General features: G+C 40.2%; 1 protein-coding gene across 1 annotated transcript in view; it reads right to left on the reverse strand.

The window, feature by feature from the left end:
• gatad2a (GATA zinc finger domain containing 2A) overlaps nucleotides 1-25,710 on the reverse strand; it is a 37,812-nt gene that overhangs the window by 4,033 nt on the left and 8,069 nt on the right. The window contains exons 2-10 of the mRNA XM_015399425.1: nucleotides 12,081-12,389; nucleotides 5,128-5,251; nucleotides 4,870-5,001; nucleotides 2,782-2,853; nucleotides 2,546-2,662; nucleotides 2,256-2,435; nucleotides 1,932-2,178; nucleotides 1,461-1,855; nucleotides 1,156-1,378 (exon numbers count right to left, since the gene is read on the reverse strand). Of these exons, the coding sequence (XP_015254911.1) occupies nucleotides 1,156-1,378; nucleotides 1,461-1,855; nucleotides 1,932-2,178; nucleotides 2,256-2,435; nucleotides 2,546-2,662; nucleotides 2,782-2,853; nucleotides 4,870-5,001; nucleotides 5,128-5,251; nucleotides 12,081-12,376 (1,786 nt within the window). The 5' untranslated portion in view covers nucleotides 12,377-12,389. The remainder of the gene's footprint in view (nucleotides 1-1,155; nucleotides 1,379-1,460; nucleotides 1,856-1,931; nucleotides 2,179-2,255; nucleotides 2,436-2,545; nucleotides 2,663-2,781; nucleotides 2,854-4,869; nucleotides 5,002-5,127; nucleotides 5,252-12,080; nucleotides 12,390-25,710) is intronic.

Genomic DNA, 25,710 nt, shown 5'->3' on the forward strand with positions numbered 1-25,710 from the left:
GGAGGGGTGGCCGATGTCCGATGTTCAGTTTTAAGGCCGATACCGATAGTGGGCCGATTATATCGTGCATCCCTAATTCGATGCAAACAGCTGGGTTGGCTCAGATAGAAAACTTTTAACCAATCTGCATAATAGTGGAATACTGGAGATGACGTGTAATTGAGCTGAAAGAACAAACCTGCATTTAGGAATCTTTGGTGAGAAATTAAATGTATGTTTAAATAGATTTTATCAAACACAGCTGTGTTTGAGCACAAAGGGGAAAAAACAAGCCTCTAGACGTGAAAAGCTAGTTTCAAAATCCTAAAAGATTTCCAGATACAGCTGGAAAATAAGCATCTTTTTCCAAAGAAATGGAACAAACAGCATGAGGGTGAAAGGACCAAAGGTCGAATTCGAAACCGGGTCAGCCGCGTCGAGGACTAAGGCCTGCGTACATAAGTCGTGCACGCTAACCACTGTGCCACCTGCACACCCACGCATTCAGATTTTAATCTATAACTGGTTGGTAAAAACAGGAAATAATTTCCCTTTCATTTCACAGCCATCTAGTTTGTGCATCCTTTAAAATGTATATAAAATAAATATTTAACAATAATAATAATTTAACTCTATTGATCTCACACTGGAGAAATATACTCTTTCCATTTAACCCATCCCCTTTGGGAGCAGTGGGCTGCCATTGTGCAGCGCCCAAGGAGCAATGTGGGATTAAGGGTTTTGCTCAGGAACCCAGAATGGAGGCTGTCGGGATCGAACCCGGGATCCAACTTCTAGAGCACAAACACACTGCTCTAACCAGCAGGCTAACACTCCTCTGCTAAAAAACCAGGGGAGAGCGTGTATGCAGGGCCCCACTACCACAAATAATGCAGTCGGATTCCTACATTTAGGGAATTCACAAAGGTCAACACAGCCGAGGTGCAATGGCCGAGGCCTCATGCTGGGTGAACCTCCTTCATGACTAAAGTATCGCCCCTACCAGGTGAGTATGTCTTTCATATATAGACATGAAAAAGATATAAACTCCTCTGAGTACCTACCCGCCTACATTTACATGACAGGACTTACAGGACATTGTGTCCATCATGATAAACAGAAGGCTAAAGTCAGAAAACAATCTTATCTGCATAACTTCTTCTCATGTTTGTGTACCTGTATTCCCACTGCTCTGCTTCCTCCAGGCCCCCATGCTGCCCTGGTTACTGCTGCTGCCAGCGCTGACCTTTGCTCCCTGCTGCAGGGAGAGAGATGCAGCATGTTTCCCTGCTCTGCCACCCAGTGCGGCTGTCACTGCGTTCTGCAGCTGGGAGGAGGTAAAGGAGTGGGCCACGCCACGAGAGCTCACTGCAGACTGGATGCTGTGCTGCAAATGACTCTGTAGAATAAAAGAGTAAAATGCTTTAAAAGGTTGAGCAATTGGACGGTACTGGTTTCACATAAGTCCATAGAACACAGACCTGCTTCATGGAGTGGTGTCCAGACATGGATCTGTGCTGCAGGTCAGTCCTGATCTGCTTGTACTGAGGGGAAACCAGCACCTCGCCCTTAGACAGCGAGGGAGAGGAGGATGAGGTGCTTTTGGAGCCGGAGGAAGATGAAGAGGCGGACTGCTGGAGGATACGCTGCTCTATTTCCTGCTCTTGCTGGAGTGCCTTCACAAAGGCCGCCTTCAGACGATTGGTGTGCTCAGCCTTTAGGGCCTTCTTCTGATTGGACGACATGCACTGGTCACACAGGACGGTGCCAGCCTTCTCCTTCCTCCAGCGAGAGGTGAAATCCGTCTTGCATTGGGCACAGGTGTATGGCTCTTTGGGAAGGGAGGCGGCCATGGCAGCAGCAGGACCAAGATTACCTGAATATTCCAAAGACAATGGTCGGTTTGGCATTCTGCTTTTCTAATTATTGTGAGCAGAGAAACAGTTACCCACCTCTGCCATGCATCTCCAGCAGCTTTTGGACCACTTCCTCCAACCCCAACAGGTAGATAAACTCATTATTTGCTGCAGATGGTAGGAAGTTGAACTCCGGAGCGGGAGGTTTGGGTGGAGGAATCTCTAGCAGCGTCTTCTCTAACTGCTTCCTAAGTGCTAGTTTAGCAGCCGCCTGCCTGCTAGCTGGAGAATCATTGACGCTGGAGCTGGGCGATACTGAAGAGCCTTTAAGGCCAGTGGAGCCCTTTAAACACAGACACAGAGTCAAAATCTCAGTTACACACAAGAAAAATCGCTACAGGTAACCGGAGGGATGCTGACCATGACACTGTTGGCCACATTAGCCACTCGAATGAGTCCCTGCTGGATGATCCTCTGGCCCTGGATCTGGACGTTGGGGACAGAAGCCCTAGGAGCCAGTAAAAGTGGGGGAGGGCCTGAACCGCTGTGCTGCTGATGCTGCCGCAGGCTGGCTATCTGCTGGGGGGTCACTGCAATAGGCTGAGAGGTATACAGATACACAGGTACAGCTGTTAGAGAGGATGACCTTTAGGAACACAAATAATAATAATAATAATAATAATAATAATAATAATAATAATAATAATAACCTGAGCTCCTCTGACAAGCGGTGGCATGACGATCTGAGAGCTGTGTTTGGACGGGACATGCTGTCCACCTCGCACTAACGGAGGGGGGATCACTGTGCCTGAGCTACGACTTGTCACCTGAAGACACAATAATGAAAACATTTATTATCAATAAACAACTTAAGACTTAGTGCCACCCACACAGAAAGGAGCATAAACAGAAACTCCAGTATGAATGTTGATCTGTGAACTGGTACCTGAAGGGGTCCTTTACTGGAGGTCATGCTGCCTCTCACCAGAGGAGGAGGAGTGGCCACAGAGCCGCTCGCCTGAACACAGAAAGCAAGATAAGCCTAAAGGCCAGAACTCATCGAATCAAATTTTGCATCCAACCCGACAGAAAATCGTGTTGGACGAGGTTGTGGCGTTTAGCACTCATTAAAAGTCAATGGAGATGATCACACCCGACACAATTTTACGAAATCGGGCTGCATAGCTCGGACTGAGATTAGACCAAGGTCTATTTTAGTTGGACTACCCAGCAATTTAGCGGCAATCTCATTGATCTAACAGGAAGAGAGAGACGTGTTTACAAAGTAAAACGCAGCTGCTTTGGGCAGGGGGGGATCCAAAATAAAATCTGCTAATCGCACGGGGAAAAGTGTCAGCTTGGAGTCAAACATCATTTATATAGTAAGCGTGACAGACTGGTGCAAAAACAAAGAATGGAACATTAAAAAGTAGAAAATGTCACCCATGATGGGAGTTCTGGAGGACAGAAAATAGATAAAGTAGTGCTCCACTTTGTGCCTTGCAAAAAAAAAACATAAGGAGGGGCAGACAGAGCAGGTAAGCGCCGCATATCTCACACCTCTTTATGAAAAAAAGAAGAAGAAAAAAATGTAGATAAACTTCCCAGATCACTCTCTGAGAATCACCTCTCAGCCTCAGTCAGCAAAGAAACCGCCCCACTGCTAAACCCCGTCCCCCACGCTGGGTTTTTCTTTTCTTTAGCTCTCTTTATGTTTTTAATATATAAAAATTCTCCACTTGTTCTGGTTAGAGATGCTGCACAGACTCATTAAAAGGGACTTTGCTTTATAGAATACGTCTTTGGTTTATTTATTTATTTTTTTATAACTTTTCATAATCTGTCCAAGTCAAATGTTGGAAATTGTTTTGATTTGTGTATAGCACAGAGATATAAGAGAAAATAATCCACACAGATCTGATCACCTTCCTGTCAGAGCTTCTCTATATACAATCAGTGGGACATGGAAGAAAATCGGATCGGAGATTAAAAAGTCGTACGCTGCCAGTGTTTTCAGGTCTTCAGAATAAACACAGTAACCTGCCTTCAACAAGGTAGCAGTTTTATGCAATGATATAATGTATGCACAGACAGCATATCATGTATGTTTCTAATGTTTTTATTAATGCCGTTGCAGCTCTGTGATCCCAGTCATTTTTGCAGCCAGTTATAAAACCTGACAGGAAAGGTTTTAGGTCAGCTACATAAAAACTAAACAAACAAACAAAAAAAAACAAAAAAACAATGGGCCAGATTATTTTGTTGATTTAGCCGAGCCGCGGCCAATTTATGACCCACGAGTGGTCTGGAAGAAAACTAAAATCAAACCTGCAAATCAAATATGCGGTTATTATTTTAAAAAACAGATTATTTTAAATGTCCAGACTGAAGCACAACTCCCCTTTATAGATATTGTCTGATCGGGTAAATATATGAGTTAGCATTGGAAAAGTCAGACTGTAAAAAGACCAATACATTTCACCACTGAACTAAACTGATTTCAACCTTTACTACTATAGTGCTCAGCTTGTAAAAATGGTTTAGATGTTTTTTTCTTAGGAATTTGTTTAAATCAGACTAAGCAAACATAAGACTATTAAGCTTTCCAACTATTTCACAGAGGCTTTTGTAAAAGCTTAATTACTATCTGTTTAGTTTCCATTTTTACAATCTTTATTGTCCTTTAACCTGCTCTACATGCTGCCTTCATGTTTCTTCTATACAGGCGGTAGTAGAAACACATCATTTATCCGTATGATGTTACAATCAAAGGACTACATCTAAGAATGGGAAAAAACTAAAGCCTTTTTCAGGTTTTCTATACAGGTAAACAGATGCTGCATCTAAGCAACTAAATTTAAACAAACAGTGCAGTTCTATAACCCCCAAAAAAAACAACAACAACCCAAAAACATGACATCTCCTGTTTTCATTCCTTTTAAAGCCAGTAAATAAGCTAAATATATAGCATACTGTGAGAAGGACAAGGTTCTGTGAAAACGTTCAGAATGATGCAGCCATTGCTCTGCTTTACCTTCTGCACCGTGCTTTCTTTCTGGATCTGGCTCTGTCGTAGTTTCTTGAGGAGGACCAGTTTGGCTTCTTGAAGCCTCAGTTCCTCCTTCAGCTGTTTTATGATGCGCTCCCTCTCCTCAGGTGAGCTTTTCTGCATACATGAAAGAAAATAGGACAGTTTAGTGAAAACGGACTGATAAATTATGTTTCCATTCACAGTGATAAAAAGGAGCATGCAATCCTCTATTCAGCAAACGGTAAAGTTTGGTTTTCCTACCATAAGTTTGTCGGTGTCAGTCTTTGTGAAGCAGTGGCCGTTCATGACTGGACTAGATGGCTCATTATCTGATAACACAATCACGTCATCTGGCGAAGGTGGCTGTCGTTCTTTTTTAATCTCACTGAGGGAATAAACAGTACATATTCAATGGGGCTGAAACAATAAATAGTGATTAATCAATTATTGAAATAATCGTCAACTAACTCAGTAACTGCTTAATTGTTAACTGGAGTATAGAGGCTGTAAAATATGCCTTTAGCTGACAGAGTGGACCAGTTAGAGCAGTAATTATTCCAAGATTGTTATAAAAAAAAAAAAAAAAAACATTTCGCATTTAAGATAAAAAAAAACTTTTTCATCTGTCAATATGCTCCATTCAGAACTCCTCAAGGAGAAAAAATTTAGTTTCACCTGGTTTCATTTTGTTAAGTCTTCTTGAAGGAACCTTTCGCTATCCCATAATTAATCGATCAAGTACAAATCAACAGACAAAATATTCAACATACAATAATTCAATTTTATTACAGGGTAATTCCACGCCAATGTCGACCTTACCATGAGAAAATACAGAAGTTATATATGTAACAAATATAGGTCTATATTCTAAGGAAAATACATTTCAGAGCCATAAGCGCTGAATCCTCTTATCAACTGTCCGGCTGACCTCCTAGCTAGTCCATAGATGTTGCAAAAGGTGAAATATACAGTGAGAAAAATAAATATTTAAACACCCTGCACCCTCAAAGAGAACCCCACTTAGAAATCATGGAGGAGTCTGAAATTGTTATTGTAGGTGCATGTACACTGTGAGAAACAAAGAAAAAAAAAATCCAGAAATCAAAATATATGATTTTTAAAAACTATTTATTTGTATGATCCAGCTGCAAATAAGTATTTTAACACCCATCAGTTCTAATTCTGATCCTCAAAGACCTTTTATTCTGCCTTCAAAATGTCCGCCTCCCCTCCATTTATTATCTAAATCAGATGCACCAGTTTGAGGTTAGCTGCATTAAGACACCTGTCCATCCTATACAATCAGTAAGAATCCAACTACTAACACGACCAAGACCAAAGAGCTGTCCAAAGACACTAGAGACCAAATTGTACACGTCTACAAGGCTGGAAAGGGCTACGGGAGAATTGCCAAGCAGCTTGGTGAAAAAAGGTCCACTGTTGGAACAATTGTTAGAAAATGGAAGAAACTAAACATGATTGTCAATCTCCTTTGGACTGGGGCTCCATGCAAGATTTTACCTGGTGGGTCTCAATGATCCTAAGAAAGGTGAGAAATCAGGCCAGAGCTACACGGGAGGAGCTGGTCAATGAAAAGAGCTGGGACCATCGTTTCCGATGTTACTGTTGGTAATAAACCAAGACGTCATAGTTTGAAATCATACATAGCACGGAAGGATCCCCTGGTAAACCAGCACATGTCAAGGCCCGTCTTAAGTTTGCCAACGACCATTTGGATGATCCAGAGGAGTCATGGGAGATAGTCATGTGGTCAGATGAGAACAAATAGAACTTTTTGGTCATAATTCCACTAACCATGTTCGGAGGAAGAAGAATGATGGCTACCATCCCAAGAACACCATCCCTACTGTGAGGCATCGGGGTGGTAGCATCATGCTTTGGGGGGTTTTTCTGCACATGGGACAGGGCGACTGCACTGTATTAAGTAAAGGATGACCGGGACCATTTATTGCCAGATTTTGGGGAACAACCTCCTTCCCTTAGAGCATTAAAGATCGGTCGAGGCTGTGTCTGGGTCTCTCAACATGACAATGACCTGAAGCACACAGCCAGGATAACCAAGGAGTGGCTCAGAAGACGCAGATCAAGGTTCTGGCGTGGCCAAGCAAGTCTCCAGACCTAAACTCAATAGAGAATCTTTGGAGGGAGCTCAAACTTTGTGTTTCTCAGTGACAGCCCAGAAACCTGACTGATCTAGAGAAGATCTGTGTGGAGGAGTGGGCCAAAATCCCTCCTGCAGTGTGTGCAAACCTGTTGAAAAACTGCAGGAAACGTTTGACCTCTATAAGTGCAAACAAAGGCTACTGTGCCAAATATAAACATTGATTTTCTCAGGTGTTCAAATACTTATTTGTAGCTGTATCATACAAATAATTGTTAGAAAAATCATACATTGGTTTTCTGGATTTTTTTTAGACTACATCTCTCACAGTGGACATGCACCTACGATGACCCCTCCATGATTTCTAAGCGGGAGAACTTGCAAAACAGCACGATGTTCAAATACTTATTTTCCTCAATGTAAGTGCATCACTGTTTAAGACAGGAGTATTTAAACACTAGGTCGTCTGCGTAGGTGTTGCGGTGAATGCAGAGACGTCCCCTCCACATACACTCTGCTGCACCTCTCCCAAATTGTAGGTGACCGCAGACAGTACCATAGACAGGAGGCTGGGTTGTTTTGTTTTTATGATCGCAACTGCGGAAAACAACTTGTGAAGTTGGACCAGCTAGTAGACCGAGGTGCGCGAGAACGCTGGGACCCTTTTTCCACCGGGATCCACACTCTTTTTCGCCCTCATGTCCCTCCATTGTCACACAAACTTGCCCCCACTTCCTCACCGCCTCGGCGGAAGTGGGGGCAAGTGGGGGTCATATAGTGCAGACCACGCTCAAAATTGAGCATAAATTTAAAATGTCTGCATCAAGCTCACTGCGGCATACTTCTGCGGTTAGTATAACTAGCCCTTTAGGTATCAGCCCTCATCAGCTTTTCATCAAAGTGTGTCTTTCTCCTCACATTGATACAACCGACAGCCGCATATTTACAGTCAACCCTGAAAGACTGATAGGAAACTGAATGTGGATACATTTAGAAATAAAAGAGCCATCAGTTGAGATTTGACAATGGAGGGTGTGTGATTTCAAATTAACTTAGCTCTGTGTTCTCACAGGGAATTGCTGAATATCTAAATACACGCTATTTCTGAAGGCTTTGAATAAAACGTCTGCAATAAACATCCGGTCCTGACAGTCCAGGAGACCTCGTTGTGCAGGTCTACAACGAAGGGTCCTGAAAAAGTTCAGGTCTGCAGCCAGAGCCCTCTAGATATTTAGATACAAACTCTTAGAATTAGTTTCCTCTCTGGGGAGGCTGCAGCCATACTTCACAGGCAACAGGGGGGCGCCATCAGATTGACGCTGCTCCCCTTCTGCTTTAGAAGGAAGCAGCTGAGGTTGTTGGGACATGTGGTCAGACGCAAACACAGTACAATCGTAACTTCCTGATTAGGTGTTTGGACAGTGGGAGGGAGCCGGTATACATGCCTGATGCAGAACCTATACATTTAACAGCATTGCCATAAACTAAGCTCTGAGTGTTTTTTTCAAAGATTCTAACATTGACGGTCATTTTGCATTTTTTACTTTTAGACCTTATGTATTCATTGTTTCAAGCTGTTTAAGTGTCGTCTCCCAAGCTGATATATGGAATATTTAGCAAGACTGAATCATTTTATGAAAAAATAACTTTGTTGGAGTAATGCTGGTGCTGATAAATCGGAGGATGTTCAAAGTGACTTTTCATTTGAACAAAATATGTCTCTCTCATCCAGTAGATGGCAGTATGTAATAATTATTGCAGAGCAAATGTGTGCAACAACTTGAACCAAGGGATCAATAATGGGGTAATGGCAGTGAAGGAAGATTGCAACAACTGAATATATCCAGCATAAGGTAATCTCATCTGCCCGGGGTAAAAAAAAATTAAAACAGAAAATGTGCTCCTGATAAACATCACTTGAGAGTTAGAGCTGATGTGAAAGAATGGCTTCAAAGGTGACTCACAGCATGTGTAACTTGCAGATCAAAAATGGTATGAAACCAGTGGTAGCAAATAGCCCAATTCAGTCTGGGTAGCCTTCCAGTTCAAATTAGGGAGAACATCTTTAGGCAAGTTATGGTGTTAAAATGTTTGTATGTAAGTGAAATTGTGCTCAGTCAGCTTTTATTGAAGTTCATTCACCAACAAGCCAGAGGCTCTAGGGCTTAAAGGGAAGACACAGTTTATCACCCAAACAGGGCCTCACCCTGCTCTACCTCTGTGGTGAGGCCTGTGGCCTAGCCGGATCAGCGCAGCCTGGGCCTAAGCTCACCCCCCACCCAACCCTCCCAGCCGCCGACACAAGAGTCACAAGCGAAGCAGAGTCGAGGTCTGCCCGAGACGCTGGAGATGGTGACAGTGAAGGGGGAGGGGAATACACGGCCAGGAGCCAACCTATTGTGTACACTCACTCTCACTCAGTCACCACTTCACACACCCCTCCCCCACCTTACTTGTTCATCTTTTATACTCCGACTCACTCACTTCTTCATTTTATTTCTTCTCTTTTCTCAGCCCAGAGTCAACTGCTCCCATCAATCTGCCGTCACTCTAGTTGCTATATACAACCCTTATAATAAAATACTTTACTTTTTGTATAAAATACTTTACTTGTGTCTTTACTTTTATGGCTCTACATAAAATCCTGCTTTTCAAAGAAACATTTCACCCTTGGCCATTTCTGCCTCCTTGTATTTATATTCTGCGTAAAAGAAAACTGTAGACGAAGAACTACAGTAGGCAGCATTACTGGGGATTGGAGCACTTCCTAATGTACGGCAGACCCTTAATGGCTGCTCTGCAGGTTGACTGAAATGGCCTCATTATGAACATGACACAGACTGGCTGATGAAGGCTGCTGCCGTCTATTGAGAACAGCTTACACAAGCGTCACAACAACACATGCCAGCTTGGTTATGTAAGGTCCAGTGTCTCTGCATGCCTCAGCTTCCATGACCATAGCTTTACGCTGACCCCCATGCTAAGGATTTGCTGATTCAGACATTTTGAGATGTAGACGGATCCTCCATACAGAGTTCAATGAAATCCAGTCTAGCGCCAATTTCATCTAAATGTTATTCTTTAAGTTAATGAAACAGCCGGGCTATTAAAAGACGCCTGATCAATCACAGATGGGATCAAATATGGTCAGTGCTGTATAGTGAATATAGCATCAACTATATAATCGTAAAGCTTCAGTTTAGATCATGTATTATTGCTTGACATGGTTGAAACTGTCTTAAAATCCAGAGATAAAGGCCAGCAAATAAACAATCAATAAAATCCCTTTTGCAGAAAGGAAGCACATAAAGAGAGAGGGTAAAAGCTGGGGTCAAAGGTGACACTTGTCTGTAGTGAGGTGGTAACGGTGCCTCTGTTCCACTTCAACCATTATCATATCACTGTGAGTTTATCGCTCTACCAAATACACATCACATGACATCAGGCATTTCTCTGTGTGGTCATGTGACACACCCACCACTCCTGGCCCCTCCCTTCCTCCCAACTGCTCCTTCCAACGTGGAAACCATGGTAACAACCAGTTGGAACCAGTTTGTGACACATAGCCTTCATTTTGTGAGAAGTACAAGGCAGAGTTCAGGTGCTGCTGTGGGAGAAAATGGAGCCTGGGCCTTTAGGAGCCTCAAAAGTTTTTCAGAATGGGGGCAGGCTGCTGGCAACCGCACAGCGGCTTCCTGTGCGTCTCCTGTCAGACCACTCGCTCTACTGCAATTTCACTGAAACTTGAAACTCCACTGCTCTATGCAAAACACCCTGCTGTGTTCGCCTCCAGACAATCCATTGCCTATAGTAGAATACACTGGATCTGAACTCTCCATCAAGCTATGTAAAAATACACTTTACCTCATTTGCCCCATCATTCAAGATGGTGATTCAATGGCAGTTCTGCCTACTTTAAGACCAACATGGCCTTGGAAGCACAGAGCCAGGCACAAACATGTGATGCAATAAGGTTCCTAATGTTTCTTGCAAATGCTGGTTAAGATTAGGGGACATAATTGATGGACAAAGCAGATCAAGGCCCAGAGAACAGGAAAAGACTACAACTGTTCATCATGCAAAAAGCATTCTGCTGGTGTTGATTATGAAGACCTGGTGCCTGACATGGCCTGGTTTCTACTAGGGTTGTCAAAAGTATCGTTACTCAAAAAAGTATCAATACTGAAACGTTGTATCCGGATACAATAGTCGTTTTTAAAAGTATCGATACAGTGCTACCACCAGTGGCACCTAAGCAGTCATTCATCTAAAGTGCAGAATAGAGGACAATGCACTTTCAGAACACTGTGTGATTGAATAATTCTGTGCTCTTTTCAGTTTCAGACATTTTTTTGTAAGAGGTGCCATTGTTATGTGTGCAAAGCATAGCCAAGGAAGGAACACTTAATTTTAGTTTTGTAAGTTTTTATCAGGCTTGTTTAATACTGTGCACAGCAAACAACCTCAAAACATTGTTCTTATCGTTTATTGTATTTATTTATCGTATTTTATTTATTAATGAAAATATTTCTTTTGAATTTTGGAGTCTTTGTTTTTATCCTTTGGTATCGAAAATGGTATCGAGTATTTAATATTTTCGTTAGTATTGGTATTGAGTTGAAAAGTTTAGTATCGTGACAACCCTAGTTTCTACTATCAAGGGTTTCTTTTTGATTTATTTTATATACCAGTTATACACTGCAAAAAAGATCTAGAAATAAGTAAGACCTTCTTAAAATAAGTATTTACCTTCATTTCAGTAGGTAAATAGGATGATTTTTCTAATGGAATGAGTATTTTACTCTTAAAAGAAGATAATTAGATAATATGAGCTTGATATAAGACAATGCAAATAGTTTTTTTCTCATTTTAAATGTAAATTGTCTTGTTCCATTTGCAAAGTGTTTCACTTTTCTCCTCAATCAAAAAAAATGCACTTATTCTAAGACAAAAAAATTACTTATTTAGATAAAAAAAAAAATTTCATAAATTTGTTCAACTGAGCTTGACGACTCTTAAGATATCAAAGGAAAGGCCAGTTTGTGCAATTACTTCTGCTGAAACCAAAACCAGCAGAATTTCCTCATCTCACCTTTTGGATGTGCTCATGTCCACAGGTTCGTCTCCAGTCTGCACCTCCAACTTGATGGTAGCCTTCACCTCCCCGGTCTTAAGGATGCTTGCTGCTACCTTAGCAGCCTGTTCACTCTTCAGCTTCATGCCTTCAGCTACAGGTCCCACATGGGCCAGCGGGGCCCCAGCTGCATCACCTCGCTCCAGTTTTACCCGCTTGCCATCAACGTCCCCCAGGGAACCACCAAGGGCTGCATGGTCCCTCTCCAGAGCCCGCTTCTGGCTGCGCGTTTGACGCACCGCCTCTTCTGACATGGCTGCTCTCACCCTGGAGAGACAGACGGAACAAACAGTTGCAGCACTGTGTTTATGTATACATAAAACACGGACAAGCAAACACAAAGTTGGTTAGAACAAGGTACCATGTATTACAACAGCAGCGGATTGCACAAACACTTCCTAATAATCAGACATTATTGCATTAAGCAGCACACCTTTTAAAGGATAATGACTTTTCAATAAAACTTACAGATCATTTCAGAAGCCTTTTTTTATCTATGTAGATCTGACATTTATCATTTAAAAAAAAACAGCATCAATGTAATAAAATGGTTCATAAGAAAAGAGTCCATCATAAAAGCCAAATGAGGTAAAACTTGGGTCAATGTACCTTCACTATAGAGCAGTATCAGAATCAGTTTTATTCACCAAGATGGAAATAAAAACAGGTCAAAGGAGCAGTGTTTAAATGCAGGAACATATTTGCCAATAATCATAACCGTTTTTTTTTCCAACCAGGGTTTCATGAGCTTGAAAGCTTGCATGTCCAGAGTCTATTGTTGCATGACTTTACTGTTACTGATGCAGGGGAAAGGGCTTAATTCTACTTGCCTGCATGGATCTACATGCTAGCTGCAACTTTCTCTTCCATTTGGCAGTGTGCTTCTGGACTTCAGAGAAATGCTAAATTATTCTAGACATTTTTTTTCTGTTGATATTGATACATATTGTTACATTGCCCAGATTTTTCCCCACAGCAGCACTGTCAGAATTCCCAACACTCCCAGGTATAGATTTATTTTACTTTTTTCTCATAAAAGCAATTAGGCATGAAATGAATGTATTGGATGTGTGTGTTTCCAACAGCTACAGTTCTAAATGGTTAAATTGCCAGAGAGAGTTGGTCAGAATTTTTCTTCATTAACTTTAGTTGATTCGTCTGTAGAGATCATTTTCTCATATAGAATGATGATAGAATAACTAATGAATATTTGGACCACAGTGGTCTCTGATGCAGGAGTTCACCTAGCAACCTTCCAGTTGCTGGTTCAGCTGCAGCACTACCAGTCATTAGCCCCATTTACACTACCCTTTTGTAACCGAGATAACTGTTGAGTGTAAATGGCACGCAAAACTGAACCAAACCGTGCCAAACCCAACCGAAAACGAACTTTCTTAGTACCATTTTTCAAAGAAACTGCCGTTATTGTGAAAATGTGTATTTTTATAATTAACAGAATACTTTTGTACCCATTTAATATTAATAGAGAAATGTATCTCTGCATTTAACCCATCCCCTTGGGGAGCCGTGGGCTCCCATCGTGGGGTGTCCAGGGAGCAGTGTGGTGTTAGGGGTCTTGATCAGAGACCCAGTGTGGCAATCCAAGCTCTATGCCCTAACCACTAGGCCGCCACTCCCCTTTGTAACGGAAACAAAACTTCTCACTACAGCTCTGCTTTCTTTCCCTTAAAGAAAACTGTCTTTGATTTATTTATTTTTTTTACTTTTTTTTATTTTTATTTACCCAATCAAAAGAAAGGCATCATTTCAGTTTGTGGGTCACTGGGACAGAAGTGAAAATGCAGCAAAGCCCCACAAAAACCGGGACATCTGGTCACCCTAAACTCCGCCCTGCCAACGAGACCATCGGCCCCCACTCTGTCACCGGCGCGTGCAATAAGGGGCGCTCACACGCAGGTAAACACATACCTCCAACCACACGACAGAGGGTCACTTTTGTAGGCAGAGGTGGAATTTAGGAAGGTGTGGAAGGATTTCCAAAAAGCTAATCTGTCAAGCTAAACCAGGATAAAATGTTTTTTTTTTAATCCCATCAAACGCAGCATCCTTGCTGCAGGTGGCCTATGAACAGCATCTATTTACCATTAATTGGCTGTGTTTTTATGGTGAATCATTCACAAATACAATCAAATCAAAGCCAGCCTAATTCAGACCTGCAGCCATAAATGATTCTAGTATTCAGGAAGGACCATGCTCTGTAACACAGCAAGGACAGATGTGCCCTGCTATACCATGGCAGAACACAAAGAGCATCTATCTACCAGAGATGACAGCTTGTGTGTGGGAGTGTGTTGCACACGGCACTTCTGAAACCAAACTACACCCAAGAAAGAGTTCAGTAAGTATGTAAAACTGCTGGAAACTGTGGCAGATGCAGAAGCGAGGCACAAAAACCCCAATAAGAGTAGAAAAATTGCAGCCATTACTTTCATGTCAAGATGCATGGCTATCTTCATCCTGGAAGAAATGGACAGAATGTGAAGCCAGTACTTGAAATACCTCGAAGTATTTGATAAGCTGACAGCGAATATTTTCTGTGATGCACACATTGCTCAGTTTGATGATTATGCCTGAGGGGCTGTTGTGTGAGTCAGATTTCATTACTTGTTTACTTCTATGATATATTTTACAGAAAAGCACCAACAGTGGCTCATTTGGGACATTAAATTGAATGACATCTACATCATACAGGTTGATTATTAATAATAATTTGCTGGTTTCTGATGCAGTAGAAATACTGCTGGGTCCTGGATCCACAGATCCTCATATGTGTGGAGATTATATTGAAGTAAGAAAGAATATAATAGAATAGAAAATCCCTTTATTTTCCCACAATAGGGAAATTCTGGTGTTTACAGCAGAAAAATTATTTTAGGAACAAAATGTTCACAGAAATATGGACCTTAAGAAAATGTATCAGCATAACATAATAGTGAAGAGTTAAAAGATAAACAATAAAATACAATAAGTGTTTTAACAATATAAAAGCTGTGCACCTGGAGAATAAATACCCAATATACAGCTATGGACTTTTAATGATCACTAAAATGTTGTGGCTGTGGGTCAGCGTTATAAAGAGAGAAATTACTATAACAGGGAGCTTGAATGGAGCAAAACAAAGTTATACTTTAAGCATTGAACCCCTGTCTGCAAGAAAACATGCTGGATTTAGAAATGCTGCTTCCTCTCTAGAAAAAGCAAGAGTCTTAAAAGGGAGAATTTCTGTACTCTAGACCAGAGGTCAAGAATTAGCGGACCGCGTTCCGGACCCACCTGCTGGTAATCTGGACCCAACCTAATTTTAAAACATTTATAAATAACTGCATGTTCTTCGACGACAGTGTCTAACTTCACTTGCACTGCTTCTCCTGTTAATATGGTAATGCCCTGCAGAGCTTCCGGGACCAGGCTGCACGTGATACAAATTAGCCAATGAGCTGTCAGTCTGGGTCACTGCTGCGAGCCACCAGCAGGCAAACCTGTGGCAAGCCATGCCGTGCGAAAGAAGGAGAATATGAGGAGAAAAAGAGCAGAGAAAGTGTGGACTGCTGGAAGAACTGCGGTAAACTGGTGACAGAAAAGTGAAATGGTTTTGCTTAAAGATGACCCTACACATTTAGAGTATGTTTGGCTCAACCTACTGCTGTGAAGCAGGATTACCCAACATGACCATAATCAAAAACAAATATCGATCCAGGCTAACGAATGAGCACCATGATATGTGCTTGAGAATGGCTTTGTCGCAATTGAAACCCATGTTTGAAAGCCTTGCAGGGCAGCCTAAAGCCCTCTGCTCTCATTAAGCCATAAAATATGTGAATCAGGAAGTTGTCTATATACCAAACTGAACAATTGTTGCTCTCTACTTCGAAAAACACTTAAAAATGTCTCCAGACCTTTATTGATAATTTTCTTTATTCAAATTTTTAATTGGTTACCCCTGCTCTAGACAATAAGAAATGTAAAGCAAAACAGTTACAGCTCTTTCACTCACATCGGATTGTGCCTCTTCTCCTCACATAAAAAAACCCTGCTCACAAAAAGGAAGGGTGAAAAATATATTATATATTCAAATATCGTTTATATAAAGAAGCTTCACTCAACACCAAATGGTCAAAGTTTAACCAATAAAAAATCCCCACTAATCATACTCTATCCTGGTGGAAAAAAGTTCCTCTTAAATATTTGGAGTATCTCCTGTTCAACAAGAAAACTTAAAAGAAAAATAAAGAATACATCCTTGGTCGTTTTAAGCTCCTCCTCCTATGTCTCATTAAAACAAACAGAAACTAACTATCATCAAACTAAGATCTGGCAGATTTCCCAGGGATACCGTCTCATTATTAGGGGTATAAATCACCTATAAATGGTGGCTGGCCAATAGAGGGTGCTGCCCCAACCACCCAAGGACCTTGATTAAGACATAAAAAAAAAGATAAAAATTAAATAGTAAAATCAAAATATTTAGAAATATATTAATATATAGTTTTTAGATGTGCGAGTTAAATATTTATTGACGATTAAAGCCGTTTCATTCGTTGGATTGGTGATATATTTCCGCCCAGGGCTGCAAAAATCTCTGACCATTAAGTTGTACATACGCAGTGGCTTCTCCGCAATGCAAAAGGACTGGAGTTCCCAGTGCGCAGCTCTTCTGCGTACAGCAACTGACGGCACAGTCACAGTACAACTGATGTCGCAGAGAGAGAAATGGCGACAGAAAAATTTTAGGAAGTCCCTTAAAGCAAACTTACCCAGAGAAGCTGAAGGTGAAACCATTAGGACCTGATCAGCCGAACATCAAAATTAATCAGCAGTCCAAAGACAGACCGAGACGGTACACTCTGTTTTTTACAGGACCTGGTTTAGCTACAAGGCTAGGCTAACTGCATGCAGTGAGGCTAAAACTTTATTCTGCTTCCCTGCCTCCTTTTTCAAACGTCAGAATCTGAGCAAGCATGGATAAAGCAGGTAGGATTTAAAGCAAATCTTAGAAAAGGCAAAGAAGAATTAACAATCTGGGATTCATATATTATGAAGTCCTATATGACAATATATTATGTTGCATCATTATGTCAATCTCTGTCAATATCAGAAACTATCACAATGCCATTTCCATTCTATTCAATTAATCTATGAACTACATCTCCAACACATTTACATCGATATCAACCCACAGAAAAGGCGAATTGATTAGACCATTTATTCAGGCAGTTCTTTTAAACACTGGGTATTTAAATCATAAAGTTTTTTTTTAATCCTATATATGAAAAAAATTGGTATATACGAGGTCACCTTTGATCTAGTCTCATGCCTTCAAAATTTCAAAATAAAGGATCATCTAAAAGATAATGGGGATTGGTGTTTTCATTGACCGCGATAAAGCTGAATTGCTAATCATTTAATATCAATCTCGATAGCGGTTTTCTTACAAGCCTAATTATTATTCCAGATCAGTATTATTATTATTCAAAACCAGAGGGAATTAACTGCCTGCATCGGCCATCAAGCAAAAAGCAACATTTTTAAAACGTAGATTGGATGCAAGGACTGAATGATGTACTCAGCAGCTCTTATGTTTTGCAAGTTTCCCTTATCGGCATGATCGTTTTACAGGAGACTAATTACACCCAGTTGTAACCAACGTTCTGAATGCACAAGGAGGACCAGGTAAAAAAAAAAAAAACAAGGATGATATAGGTTGCAAACTACATGACATACAGGTATTTGAGGGATGTAATGTTTTGGGGTAAACGAGTTTGCACAGTTGCGTAAAAACCTAAAGAAAAACAAGATAAAAACAAACTATATCGGCACAGATGTTTTTGTGACACTACAGCACATGTGCCAGCAGAATGCTAACAGCTATTAATCAGTCTTTACATGAGGTTGAAAACACAGGTTAAGGGTCACATTTAACAGTCAGCAAACATGCTGACAGCAGGATTTACATTTTAAGACTATTCTACTGCTTTAACAATACTTCAATCTGCTTTATGTATAATGCTTGTAGTTGGCTGCAATGCAATGCTTTTACATTTAATCTCAAGGTTTCTTTACATAAAAAACATTTAACAAAACAAGCAAAAAGTTCATAGGAGAAAAGAAACCAAAAGAATTTCTCAGGAAGATACTTTCTGTTTCAATATTCAACCATTAATCCTGTCTAAACCATGAAACTGTTATAGGTCAAAAGTATGACTCATTACCTGGGTGCTTGGGTTCCTAACTCTAAACAGATACTACCAACATTGCAAATAATAAAATCTTAAATATCGCTAAAACTTGATTTGAAGAGTAACATATGAACAGCATCATCTTCAAGTATGAGTGAAAACAGTCAACTTTACTATTAGCTAAATATTTTAGCGTCTTTTGTTTGTAATTTGCTGTTAGTACTACCATTTGTGCAACCCTGACTATTCCTATTGATCGAATTAAAGTATTTGTAGTTTATATTAATCTTTTTCACGTTTCTTTAAACGGTTAAATAAGCAAAAGATAGTACGACTCCTTTCAAATGTTCTTCAAAATGGAAAAGTCTCTAGATGTCAACATTCAGTTAAAGGAACACAAATGTGTACTGACAAGAAATGAATAGAATAGAATAGAAAATCACTTTACTGTCCCACAATGGGGAAATTCTGGTTGGTTCCGGTTTTCTGCTTACAAAAAAATCATGCTGCTGTGCAGCATTTTTCATATATACGTAAATAGTTATTTGATTTAATAAGAGATTCCAAAAAAGACAATGATATTTAAATCTATTAACATCCTTTTCTGAAGGAGCACAATATGGTTGTTAGGGCTGGGCGCACAGTCCTACACGGGTCTGATTTTTCAAAGCTGTATGTATCCACTCTCACCCGTAGAGTTCAGAATCGAGACCTGACCCAATACCCACAATTATTCCCATTTAAAACCCGGCCCACACGGATCTGTAAATGATAAAGTGTGACCTGACCTTTTATCTCAATGTGTACAAACAGCACCCACTTCTGATGCGATCCTTCAGCTGTGATCAACCATTAAATGGCCGTTATTGGCGGCGTAAGTTTCTTATGGCTGATATGCAGCTTATTGTTGATAATAGCCACTTTGGCAACATCAAAAAACAAAAAGTTTCACTTTCTATTGACCTACTTTATACTTTTTATATACTTTATTTACAGCCTACCTCTAAAAAAAAATCTACACCTGCATTTTAAAGCTTTACTTTAAATGAAATCTAACATGTTTCAGTCACACGGATTTAAAGTGGCATTTCCAAACAACTCAGTTGACAGGATATGAGATTTATTTGGGAGGGTTGTTCAATCAACACTTTTTTTTTTTTTAACAATAGAACTACTACTAAAATTTGCACAGATTACACATAAATAGATTCCTTGATTCAGCAGGTAAAAAAAGCTATTACCTTAGGGTTAGGATTAAGATTCATTTGTGATAAACTGCTGAGCCTACTGGTAGGTAGGAGGAACAATCTGAAGCCATTCTATGTGACTCATAACCACTAATACTGACCATTTAGTGGGATGATAATATTCGAAGCGGCTTCACACAGCTGATTATAACAATGGCAGTAAAGAACATTGCCTTATGCTCACAGATTAACAGCTGAAAATTGGCCGAAGTAAGAAGTAGCTTTAAAAAAATTCTAGATAAGAGCACATTGACAGAAGAAAACACATTTTTTTTTTCATCTTAAGTGCAAACTGCTATGTGTGAATATATATATTAGGGATGGGACGATTTATGAAGAGCGTCAGAACCATTCAGTTCGACTGTCTCGGTTCGATTCGCGTGTGTTTCGTTCGGTTCATGCGCTGCTCCTTTTTCTTATAGGCGAAGCGTTTACACTCCAGAGCAGAAGGTGGCGGTACTGCGACCAAAGCCAACCACCAGTAGTAAACAAGAAGAAGAAGCGAAGCAGCTTAGCCGGGTGTAGCAGGGGAAAAAAATCAGTTGTTCTGGAGAATTGTGTCGGAATGGCGAGTGGGAAAGAACAGGAGTTGGAAGACGCGCCAGCAGCACTTTATAGGTCTGCTGTACGGGACCGCTTTGCATTTAGAGTGACCTACGATGACGGCGGAAAGAAAGTTGTGGATAAAAGTGCAACAGTGTGCAAGCACTGTGCAACACATTTTGTTTATGCTAACAGCAACACGACCAACATGTCATGCTAACCCCGAAACCCCTCCTACTCCGTCAGCAACCCCCGCTGCCCTCCAGACCGGCTGCTCAAAGCAAAGCCTACAGCCCCCACTGTGGCTCCCGTCCGCTCCCCTCTGAGTCCCTTGGAGATGGTAGAGAGCATGCGCGAGATGATTAAATTCAAAGCAGCAAAACATACGGAAATGATCCAGGGTTTCCGCGGATCATTTAAAAAAATTACAATCCATTATTTTTTGGGGGATTTTTTCATTAATTCCATAAATTTTTTATGGGATTTCGGTGTAACAATCAACATGTATCGAACCGAACCGAAAACCGTGACCAGAAACCGTGAATCGAACCGAATCGTGGATTTTGTGAACCGTTCCACCCCTAATATATATATATATGTTTTATTAATATTTTTTTCCAATTTTGGCATAATTACTGCTCTAAGTGGGTGGCTCTGTCTGTACAGTCTTTATACTCCAGTTAATGATTAATATGTGACTAAATTAGTTTGCAATTTATTTCAATAATCGATCAATCCTATTAAAAAGTGGCTAATTATTTATATATATATATATATATATATAAATAAGAGCAAATCAGAAAACCTAAACCTGAGGAGAAACTGACTCTACAAGGCTTAAATTACACCAATTTTCAAATAGGCATAAGACATGAATATTTCTCTGAGAACAACCTATAATCTAAATAAAATTAAACATAACACAGCTCATCTAAGATTCAACAGACCTTAACTGACTCCCCATATTTTACCCTCAGTTGCTCTCCTTTTTTGTCCAGCAGCCGACAGAGAATGGATCAATGGGAAAGGCTCAACCCCTCAGGTAGGCCGCACGCCGCTCATCTCAGGGACTGTAATGCCCTCCCACCCCCTTGGGAATGGACATAGCCCATGAACACATTAACAGCCATTTTAAGGCAAAGGCTGCCCAGCTACATCCTTAAGGGTCAATATAAAGGAGACAACTATACTGTTCAATATAGACCCCAAAGGTATGAACTATTATAACCCTATAAGAGACAGAGCATTGATTGAATCCCTCATACTGACCAACTCCTTTACAGGATGACAAAACGAATAAAATGGTGGAAGCAAACAACAAACCTTCACTAATGATATTTATTTGAAGTGGCTTTATTTATCAAATAGTATCAACTATTTTTAAAAGGTGATCAGAATACAGGTTTGGTTCCTTATAGATATGATATTAATTAAATTAAGATTACACTACTTGTGCTGGTTTGAGCACCAGGGTAGGAATGGGGGCAGGGACTAAGCTGAGGAGGTGCCATGGTTGGGGGAGGGAGAAGAACGCAGAGGCATGTGGATAGCTGAGCCATAATCTAACTGTACCCTAGTGAAAAAAAAAAAAAAAAAAAAAAAAAAAAACTCTTCCTTGTCTTCCTTCTTACTGACAAGCTCACTCTCCATCTTACCCCTCCCTCCCCGTCTCACGCACACTCCTCACTTGCATGTTCTGCTCTAGGCTCGGCCAGCCCAGAAGTCTCAGAGTGTGTGCGTGTGTGCCCCTACTGGTTGTGTCCTGAACGCCAAGGGTTAAGCCCCTGCCATTTTAACGCCACTGACAGATCAGACCATTAGGGTGTTACCTAACAAAATGGAAGCCTTTAACCCTGAATCTGCCAGACTGCCTCTTTGTGTGTCTGTGTGTGTGTGTGGGTGTGTGTGTGTGTAAATGAGAGCCAGAGCTACACAGAGAGTATATATGTGTGCGCATGTCTCCACCTGGATTCTCCCTCAGCAACGTGACGACGACAAAACACCAACAAGACCAGGAAGTAAGAAAACCACAGAGTTCTGTATATGATCGCATAAAAAAAAGCTGGTGCAAGTATGGCCACAAAGAACCACCAGAGCTCTCTTGTTTACATTACAGACACACTAGCACTCAATATTGTAACCTCCTCACATAAAGACCTAACATCACTGTCACATCTAATCTGGATTATACTGTCATGGGACTTCAGTAATGTTGTGTGGAAACGTTGAGCATAAAAAAACGTCTCCGTCATGTAAACCTCCAGATATCATCTTACTACATGATTGTTCATTCCCTAGATACATTTTCAACCAAAGCTATTTACAATATAAAAGAGCTTTACGTCCTCAAAAATAGGGGCTAATTTTTAACTTTCAGCCCAATTGCTTCCAAAACTGTCCTCTGTAATCCTGTAAAACTAGAAGCACATACCTTCATACAAACAGGAGGGCCAGGACACACGCAGACTGCTATCAGATTACACTTCTTAGAAATGGATCTTAGCAGGAAGTGACCAGAGTAAGAAGGGGGACCTCAGGGAGTCAGACAAAACTTGTATTAAAGGGCATTTCAAAATGGAGAACGTGAATTCACAAATCAAAACAATATTTGTGACCATTGCTGTATTTTCTGAGATAAAACAGCACATTATAACCTTTCAGCAGATGTCCATCAGCTGAGGTCGCTCTTAGCTAAGACAACAGCTACAACTTTCCAACCCAGACTGAGGATTAAATGGATAAAAAGCAGCACTAGTCATACTTATCCCATTGCAGATTTCAGAGTAGAAAAACTGCTACTGTATGTCACTGCTGACAAGAAATTCTTTAAACTCCTGCAGCTGTTTTCGTCATATGAACAAAAGAACCACAGGTGGTGGTTTAATTTTCCAAGTATCATCAGATTGTTTTAAAAGTTCAGATGTTCATGTTCTGCTAAACTAAGGGGCATGGATATGGCATTTAATGCAGGAGGAAGTTACATTTACTGACTCAATGTGAAACAAGGACAAAACGGAGGCCGTTTCTCAATTCACAAGAACGTGAATCGTGTTTTCTTTACAAGAACACAGGAAAGTATGGAGTCGAGGGAAACCAAGCACGCAGAGCAAGTCTGGGTCAAAACTAGTCTGAAACTGCAATCCACCTCCTGTTATTAATAGTCTCTAGATAATAATTAATTTCTTTCATTTATTGGGGGAATAATGATTAACACAGTCAGTGAAACACAAATCAAATGAACATTTTCCCAAATAAATTAACAACAAAAAAAAGCATCAGAGCCAGTGGTACGCCATACAGGTCCTTCTCAAAATATTAGCAATATTAGCAAATAATATTAGCAAAATATTCAAGTTTTATCATTACACATCAAAATCACAATATGCTAATATTTTTATTAGGACCTATATAATGTTCTCACCTCAAATGATTTTAAAATGTGCTTTTATAAAACAACTGCAACAGAAAAGGGAACTTAATACTCTGAGCTCTGTTAGCGTTTCACTGGAAGTTGCTGCTGCTGCAGTGCATGATGGGACAGCTGTCACTCTTGAGAACGGACAAGTTTGCTCTGATGCATGCTGGATAAATAGCAGGGGTGTAAATTACACCCATCATGGCGATTTAATCCAGTATCAATTACCTTACCACTGATTCAGTAATTTTCGGTACTCAAGAATACACCACGATACAACTCGATGAATTGGTAAATCTCTGCCATCTCCGCCATGTCTGTCTTGCGTTCAAGCGGAAAGAGGGTAGTGGCTAAAGGAAGCGAGGTAGGAGGACAAAATAGGTTTAGTGCCACCACAGCATGCCAGTCAGAATTACATCCAGGAGAAAAGGATAAATATAGACTGGAGGGAAAAAACAGAACAAAACATGAATCGATACTCTTGTGTACATGTGGATGCATCGGATTGTCGGCTATTGGATCTATGCATCGATACAAAACAATTATTATTTACACCCCTAGTAAATAGGAAGGGGAAAGAACAACATCCAGGGACTGTGTCAGTTCTCTGTATTGTGTTCTTATGACTTGGAACAGTACTAGGGCCGAGGACGTTCCACGAGCACATGAGAACGCACAAGTACACATTTTTTAGAAACAGCCAGTTTCTCAAGTGCAAGTAACAAAGTACTTCCTGAAAATATGTGAAGTCTTTGCTTTTTTTTTTTTTGCTTCAACCTAAACTTTGACTTATTCTGATCCTTTTTTATATCTACATCCAAGCATTAAGAAATTTGTTAGTGATCAATACAGCTTTCCTTTAAGCATATCTCTTCTGCCACTTCTTGCTTTGAGTTCAGATCTAGGCATTTCCATTCCAACAACTTCCATCATTTTGGCTCATCTGAGCTCGAGTTGCAGGGGTAAAGCCAGGCATCCATCTCCCCAGCTTTTTCTGGGGATCCAAGGCTTTCAAAGGTCAGAAAGAATAGAGATCCTTTGCAGCAAGTTCTAGGCTTTCCCAGGCGTCTTAACTAAAGCTGCATCATATACGGTGAATATGGCATCAACGCATTATAAGTGTGAGCAGTATTATTGCACAGGGATGTTTGGAGTGGAAAAACAGTTGGTCAAGAAATTCCAGGTGTTGTGACCTTTCACATGCTTGTGTCATATTCGGCCAGTTCTGCTTTGCAGCAGAAGATCTACTGTCTACCTCCTAAAAATGCTTAAAATTGTGCAGCCTAATCACAACCAAGGTAGAAGTGCCACACAAATTAAAATAAAGGTGTACAAATGGCTTCTAATCAGATCTGCATACCACCTAAACATACTCCCTCAAATGTGGATAAAACTGCTATCCATCAAACTTCGCCACTGATATTTTTCTAAAGGCTGAACCCAAAATAACTCATGATCACACAATTCACCATCTGCTCAAACTATACTGTGAATAATGCTGATACCACAGGGTACTTTTTTGCCAAATGGGAAAGGGGCCAACTAGAGATTTAACCCAGGTTTGCAAAACCCGTGTTAACCCGCTAATTTCAGTGGGAAAACAGCTTTAGACACTGGAAGCATTTTTTTTAATGGTTCTGATATTAGAGCAAAAGGTATCAGTGGTCTAAAAAAAAAGAAAAGTCTAAATATTCATTTAAAAATATTTCATTGCAAACAGTACATGTACATTTATACTATATAAAAAAAGGAAAATTAAAAGACAGATGTTTAAATAAGTTTTCATTGACAGAAATTTAGGAGAACCTTTTAAATGAGCAATTTTGGCAAATTTAGTCACCATGTGTTATTTGAGTCTAAAGTTTAAATTTTTTGTTTGAACTTAAGGAACTTTTACTTCTAACTGTGTATACAGTATCCATCCCATTCAATAAATAAGTTTAAGGATTTACCTTAAAATAAAAAAAAATAAAAATAAAAAATACTCTTTTGTTTCTATTATTTTATAAATCAGTTAATCTAATTTTTTCAATTAAAGGAAAAGGTTCTTTAAAGAAGACTTTTTATGAATTTAAACCAAGTGAAACTAAAACTTTTCCACTTGAGGGGTTCTGGATAGAGCATATTGACAGACAAAAAAGATTTCTATCTTAAATGCAAAATATTTATTTTATTTTTTTTTTACA

The sequence above is a fragment of the Cyprinodon variegatus genome, unplaced genomic scaffold, assembly GCF_000732505.1.
Source record: "Cyprinodon variegatus isolate N-32 unplaced genomic scaffold, C_variegatus-1.0 Scaffold1011, whole genome shotgun sequence".
Lineage (NCBI taxonomy): Eukaryota > Metazoa > Chordata > Actinopteri > Cyprinodontiformes > Cyprinodontidae > Cyprinodon > Cyprinodon variegatus.